Source organism: Cephus cinctus, unplaced genomic scaffold (genome assembly GCF_000341935.2).
Source record: "Cephus cinctus unplaced genomic scaffold, Ccin1 Ccin1_scaffold0053, whole genome shotgun sequence".
Classification (NCBI taxonomy): domain Eukaryota; kingdom Metazoa; phylum Arthropoda; class Insecta; order Hymenoptera; family Cephidae; genus Cephus; species Cephus cinctus.
The window spans coordinates 82,289-89,287 of record NW_014332797.1 but is presented as its reverse complement, the minus strand read 5'-3'; the positions used below and the strand labels follow the sequence as shown (position 1 = coordinate 89,287).

Sequence of the window (6,999 nt, the reverse complement as noted above, 5' to 3'; positions counted from 1 at the left end):
CTTGCCGTCCGGGCCGCTCGTCGGGACGATCAGGTGTCCAGCGGACGGTTAGCGGGAAGCGGGCGGTCGGTGGCATCCTCAGCGTAGGGTATCGGCCCTCGTGCCTCGCCTTCCGATCCGCCCCGCCGCCACCGCAGCTGAACCCCCTCCCACCCCGATCGCGCGACCCTTAGACGCGGACCCGCGGGTTGTATCCCTTAATGTAACGTGGCGCACCCAAGCCGGGCGCCTTATGCCACGTTACAATATATATATAATAATAATAAATAATGACGTATGACAAAAAAATTTACATATTTACATCTCATACCTGGGGCGGGGGAGGGACTTCTGCAACCCCCTGCCTTAATAACAGCTCCCTATTATCGCAGAAGTACCCTATGCAAGCTATGCAATCGCTGGGTGCATACGCGTGGATCACACACCGAGCACAGCATACACAGGCGCCCACGCGCAGATCTATCGCGGGGTCAATCTTTAAATAATGTTTTACACGCGCTGTGTACTCCGCTCTGTGCTCAGCCGTCTGTGCTCGCATGCACCTGTTAGAGTATTGATTAGTTTTGTAAAACTCAAGATCAATCGAAGATAAATGGTGTGTTTATGACCCTCTGTGATTGGTCAGAAGCAAGGGAGGGTTGGTTTGAGAAGAACAATAATAAAAGAGAAGCAGCGTGGGGATGGGACGGAAGCGGGGGAGAGTTCAGTTGTGTGTGGGCCGGGACGCTGTTAGGACAGGACTCGCGTGACAAAACATATAGATAAGTACACCTTGTATAATTGTCTTCTGTAGTATGTAATACAATTGAAATCATTACGACCAGTTTGTTGGTTGGACGACATTCTGTGCTGATTGTTACGTTATAAATACAATTTACTGATCCATCGTCTTCCGTATTTGTATAATCATCCTTGACTTGCCCACGGTATGTATACTGCTTGCACGTGGTTCACTGCTAAATTAAATAGAGTAACAATACTAGTATCACGTGGTCTTCCTGAGTTTCTTTTAAAATAACACACCCGTAGCATAGCTCCTCCTCCTCCTCCCCGCCCCGCACGTATAAGCAGCCGAATAAGCACTAGCCCTCGTGAAAGGGGGCGAAGAAAGCATTGAGAGGCGGCGGTATCCCATCCAGCAGTGGCCCCTCGAATGGTCCTTCTGCCCCCTGGGGCGGTGTATCTGGCCATCTTGGTACCATGATCTGTAACATTTCAGTTTTTTTTGTTAATAAATATGCTTAAAGTAAATACAAAACAGGGTAGTCTTGAAATTATTACACTTACTGGTCCCGTAATATATATAATTGACGATTACGTCGGATAGCGCTATGCGTCCTTGCTGCGTCTAGAAATAAGCGTAAAAGGTGTCGGATATATACAATTTTTTAAATTGTATTTTAAAAATTTTTTTTAAACCTGTGCAGGTTTAAAATTATTACACTTACAGCTCAGGTGACACTCGGCTGTAGCCTGAAGGGGCCTGGTGCGGTCCGTCCTTTTTTTTTTTTGTAATATTTAGAAATAAATGTCAAAGATGTCAGATACAAAATAAAAAAAAATAAAAAAAATGTATACAAGCTCAACACAGATATGCATACCACTTTATTAATATTTTCTTTTTTTCCCGTGCTTTAGTTCTAGTTCCCGTACTCTCTTTTTTTCCCCCGAATTAGCCTAGAAAACAGGATAAACATTAAATGAAATAACTATGTTAGAAATTGGAAACGAGAAAAATTTTTTTACACTTACCACTGGTTCTGAACTGTTTTTTGTCTTTATCACCACTTTTATTTATGGGTATTCAGTATTTACTGTATTTTGCAATGGGCACCAAGGTACTGACGAGATGCCGCGACGACATCTCACAGATAACCATCTTTTTCCCCATCATAGCCCTGATTTTTTGCATAGTTGCAAATAAGAGACACATGTAGTAGGGGTTACGAGGGCCTGGAATTCAGAGGGTTGGTCAAGACAGTGGTACCCCCACGCCAACCGTATTTGCGCATCATTCGCTAGATTGAGCAAAAGAGGGGCACCAGCATTCCAGAAGCAGCTACTTTACATGTGGAGGGTTCATCCCGAGTAAAATATTAGGGGGTTGGATGACCACTCATCGATAGCTAACGGTATCGAAAAAGTATCGTCAATGCGTACGATACTTGTATAATATAAGGTATTTCTTACAAAGAAGAACCGTATTCTACTTTACCACGTTACCTCCTTAGGGTAATTAAAAAGTTACCGACCGGTGGTCAATACATAATTACCGACCGTGATAGGCCCCTGGGGGCATGCAACACCGCTGGGAATTTTCGGACCTTAGGACCGCATGGTGGGGTATCATCTCATAGCTGAGGGGTGGGGAGAGCTGCCCACATTGGCAAAGCGGGTGACGTCATAGCGCGGCGTGGAGAGCCAGAGCGCTGCGCGCTCCATGACTCATGGGGGATAGTGGTGGGGGTTTGTTGTGACGGCCAGAAGTGGTATGTAACTACTGATGTGTTTTTGATGGAAATCGCTTCGGGTCAACGAGTGAACCGATCCATCATGGTGAGACAATACTTATATCCGTTTGAAGATGGCAGAGGTCCTACGAGGTCAAGATGAACATGCGAAAATCGTTCGTCTGGAATCGGAACATGTGTGTCCTTGTCCCGGACGTGACGTTGGACCTTGCTGAGTTGAGAAGGGAGGCATGTGTGGGCGCATTGCATGATCTCCTTTTTCATCTTAGGCCAGACAAATCGTTCTTGGATGGTGTGACTTGTAGCTCTGCCACTAGGATGCGACAAATTATGACACACGTCAAATATTTTCTTCCATAGCGAGTTTGGAATGTACGGCCGAGCGGTGCCTGTTGATACATCACAATATACTGTCGTGTCGGAACCAATTACACGTAAGGGAATCAGTCGTAAACCTGTATCAGATTGTAGAAGCTGCGATAATTCTTCATCTTTACTCTGTTCTTCAGCCAGTTCCCGGGTGTCGGTAATCACTGGTGTATTCAAAACTTCTACTCTTGATAGTGTGTCTGCTAGTGTGTTGGTGTTGCCCATGGTGTATCGTATATCAGTGATGAATTGACCAATATAAACTAAGTGGCGAAGTTGACGTGGAGAAGCCTTGTCTGATTTTTGCTGGAAAGCGTAAATTAAGGGCTTATGGTCGGTCTTAACGCACAGCGATTATCCTTCAATTAGGTGTCTGAAATATTTGATCCCTTCGTATACTGTCAAGAGTTCTCGGTCATAGGTGCTATAGCGAAGCTCCACTTCATGTAGTTTCCTCGAAAAAAAAAACCTAAAGGTTCAACTGTTCGAGAACAGCCCGAATGGCCATGTCGGATGCATCTGAAGTGATAACGAATTCTGCTCCTTCGTGTGGATGTGCCAATAATGTTGCATTAACCAGGCTCTGCTTACAGTCTTCGAATGCCCGTTTTGCAACAGTCGTCCAGTTGATCGGACGTTTATCTCTTTTTTTATATTCTTTCAGGTATTCATGCAGTGGCCCTTGAATACGTGATGCATTCGTGATAAATCTGCGATAAAAATGTATTATGCCGAGGAAACGTCTTAGTCCTTCTACGGTGGATGGCTTCTTGAAATTTGTAATTACGGCAACTTTATCTGGAAGCGGCTGGACTCCGGTCTTGCTTATTCTGTACCCCAGATAGTCTACCTCCTGTTTTCCAAAACTGCATTTCGCTGTGTTAATGGTGAGTCCGTACTCTTGCAGACGTCTGAATAACAATTCAAGATGCTGCAGGTGCTCCTTCTCGTTCGACGAAGCGACGAACAAGTCATCAATATAGCAGTGGACGAAATCCAAGCCTCTGAGTACCTCATCCATGAATGTTTGGAATGTTTGAGTTGCGTTGCGTAATCCGAATAGCATGATCGGAAACTCGAATAATCCAAACGGAGTGATGAGAACGGTCTTATGGACGGTTCGTTCGGCAACTGGAATTTGACGATAAACGTATTTAAGATCAATAATGGAAAATATTGGCTTACCTCTGATATGGGTTGTGATGTCGTGAATATGTGCCACAGGATATTTATCCGGTATTCTTACAGCATTCAATCGCCGGTAGGCACCGCACGGTCTTCAGTCCCCATTCTTCTTCTGGACCATGTGGAGAGGGCTGGCATATCGACTTTTTGACGGTCTGCAAATCCCTTGCCCGATCATTAAATCAATCTCAGCTTTAGCTATTTTAAGTTTATCGGGTGCTAATCTGCGTGAGTGTTCCGCCACTGGGGTTCTTCTTGTCTCTATATGATGCACTACCTGATGCTTCGCATGTACATCGGTTCTGCGTGGCGTTTTTATATCAGGAAATTTCTCCAGTAGCTTATGGTAGTCACTTTCGTGTGTAACTGTTGTGATGCTGCCAATGCTCATGTGAATGCTGCCCAGTATCTTGGTTCTGAGGACCTCTTCAGTCAGACATCGATTCCTGAGATCCACTACCAGCCCATTTTTCTTCAAGAAATCTGCACCGATGATTGGCCGTTCCACTTCAGCTACGCAAAACTCCCAAGTGCATAGTCTCTTCAATCCCAGGTTAATGGTAAGCACTCTTGTTCCATAAGTCTTTATCGGTGATCCATTGGCAGCATATAATTTGTACTGAGACTCACTCACCGGAAACCTTACGAGGCAGCACTGACACCTCTGCTCCCGTATCCAGCAGGAACTGCATGCCACTCCTTTTGTCCGTGATGATGAGGCAGTTTGTTGTGTTTCCATCGTTCAACACCTCTACTGACGATGGTGCTTGGCGTTTCCCTGACGTCCGAACTGGCAATTGCCTTCGCAATTAAGTGCTAGTTTTCAAAATCTCTGATGATAAAAACAAAATCTGTTGTTCAATGCTTCAGATCCCACGGCTGCATCAGTTCTTCTGTACTGACTGAAATTATTTGGTTTGCGATTAACTGCCTCCACGGTATCTTCCAAATCTGCTTTGTCTGCTTGTTGATCCTCTGTGTCTAATGTGCCCTCTGTATGGGGCCTGGTGTGTGATGCTAGCGAGGAGACTCGTGGTCTGACCGCCTCCATGATGCGATCAGTTTGGAATGCCAGTTTCAACAAATCCTTTTCTCTACTGGCCATCAAATGTAGCCTTCAGCCAACTTCTGGCATCTTCTCCAGAAACAAAAACCGATGCGTAGCTTCACTATCTTGGTCACCTGCGTACTGCTTCAAGCAAGCCAGGAACAAAATAGGTCTGTCCTCGCCTAATTCCATGGAGTGCAGGATGCGTTGTTTCTCTTCTGATGATTCTTCGTGGAGACTAATCAGTCGTTCCTTAATTAAATTCTAGCTATTCTCTTCTGGGGCGGTAGTGATTAGATCTGCCACGAGGTCGACCACGGCCACCTCAAGACCGACTATCAAGCGACGAAATCTCGAGATGTTAGTTATTCGGTTAATCTCGAATTCTGCTTCAACCTGGGCTATCCAAGCCCTTACATTTCGCTTGTTCAAACGTGGAACCCTTGCAACCCGGCACACGCTTACCTCTGGATCTTCGGCCATTCTCCTTTGTTCGGCAAACTAATGGATTCGACTGCGTCGAGTAAGATATCGTAATCTTCCTGGATCACGTCGGGGACACCAAATGTGGGATACGCGTACCACTGGTAGGATTTGGAAAACAACAACCGTACAATACAAATTCTTTATTCTGTCTATTAAATAAGGGCTCTACCGCTCTGGGCGTGCTTGCTTCGGCGAAGCTTGTTTCGGCGTCTTATTCTCCGCAGAACTGAACTCTGTAGAACCCCCTTCTCCTTCTACGCCACAGAGGGTCGACACTTGCGCTATCTCTGGAAAGCAGGTCTACTGACTCAGGAGGCGCGCGCAACGTGGGACAGACGTGACGTCACGCGGCAGCAATGCACCCTGCCCTACTGAGACTCAACCACGATGACTGGAAGTGGCGAACAAATCGCCCAATGAATGAGCACCGCTACCGACCCCTATGGCCTAGCGCCCACCGTTAGGTATCGCATAATTTTATTTCCGCGAGTTGGGAATCCAGGGACGCCTGGTGCACCCACGCGTAAGGACAAATAAAACTCGTCGTAGGATCGATATTTATGAATTGTCCACGAGTTATTATCCAAATTATTGATTGTCGCGTTGACATCTTCGAAACTGGCACGTGGCGAAGATTCTGGGTTGAAGGATCGTCCGCAGAGCGAATCGCTGCTCATCAGCCTAAGGGAGGGGGTGCTATCCTTCACGCAAAGACAAAGCATGTGAAGATGGAAAATCAATCTTGCTTGGACACGCGACATCGCCGCACGTTTTTGTTTGCTTTGTTTGGAAGTTTGTACGTGAGTGCACTTAGTGCTAAGAGGCAGCAGCCTGGGTTTGTTGGATTATGCGATCAAGGGAACGCCACGGTAACCGAGTGCATTTGACTTTTGTGAGCGACGTGTTTTCGTGCAGATCTTGGTATTTGGTTTTTATTGTTTCGTGATTTGACTGTGCGTGCAGAGTTACTCAATAAACCGAACCTTTTGATATTAGATCGAAGCCTCTGAATTATTTTGTGTGTCGTGTGATTATCTGACCCATCCGACCTACTGTTCCGAATCCCGACGCCTCCGCGTAGCTGAGTTAGACAAAGAAGGCACGCGAAAACGAATCGGCGGAATTGATATGTGGTTCCCGTTTTGGAACCTGGCGCCAAACAATACCGTAAGTATTTCACGTTAGAGTTTGTTATCCCCTGGGTTGCCTGGAACGCGTAGTAATCGCAAAAGTTGTGCGCCGGTCGGTATTGCATTTTCCGGCGAGGCTTGATCGCGCAAAATATGTCACAATGTATATATTGTAACGTGGCGTCAGGACGACACGTTACAGAAGCCCCGCACCTCCGCGCGCTGCCGGCAGCACGGCAGTGCCTCCAGCCTCCATCTCCAAGGAGTTCGTAGGTCCGTGGTTGGGAGGAGGGACTCCGCGCGCTGCCGG

General features: G+C 46.4%; 1 protein-coding gene and 1 long non-coding RNA gene across 2 annotated transcripts; both read right to left on the bottom strand.

Moving 5' to 3' along the window:
* Positions 1-67: 67 nt before the first annotated feature.
* On the bottom strand, positions 68-1,536 carry LOC107268551. The gene is made up of 4 exons (XR_001537862.2): positions 1,449-1,536; positions 1,288-1,348; positions 1,024-1,205; positions 68-956 (listed from the first exon to the last, which is right to left on the bottom strand). It is a non-coding gene; the product is annotated as an uncharacterized LOC107268551 (long non-coding RNA).
* A 2,583-nt stretch (positions 1,537-4,119) lies between these two features.
* Positions 4,120-4,764, bottom strand: LOC107268526. The gene has a single exon (XM_015741384.1). It carries the CDS (start codon positions 4,762-4,764, stop codon positions 4,120-4,122), a length of 645 nt encoding a protein of 214 aa, XP_015596870.1.
* Between the last annotated feature and the right edge of the window lie 2,235 nt (positions 4,765-6,999).

Excerpts from the sequence above, each read along its gene's own strand:
- LOC107268526 (XM_015741384.1), bottom strand. The coding sequence starts at position 4,764 with ATGGAAACACAACAAACTGCCTCATCATCACGGACAAAAGGAGTGGCA.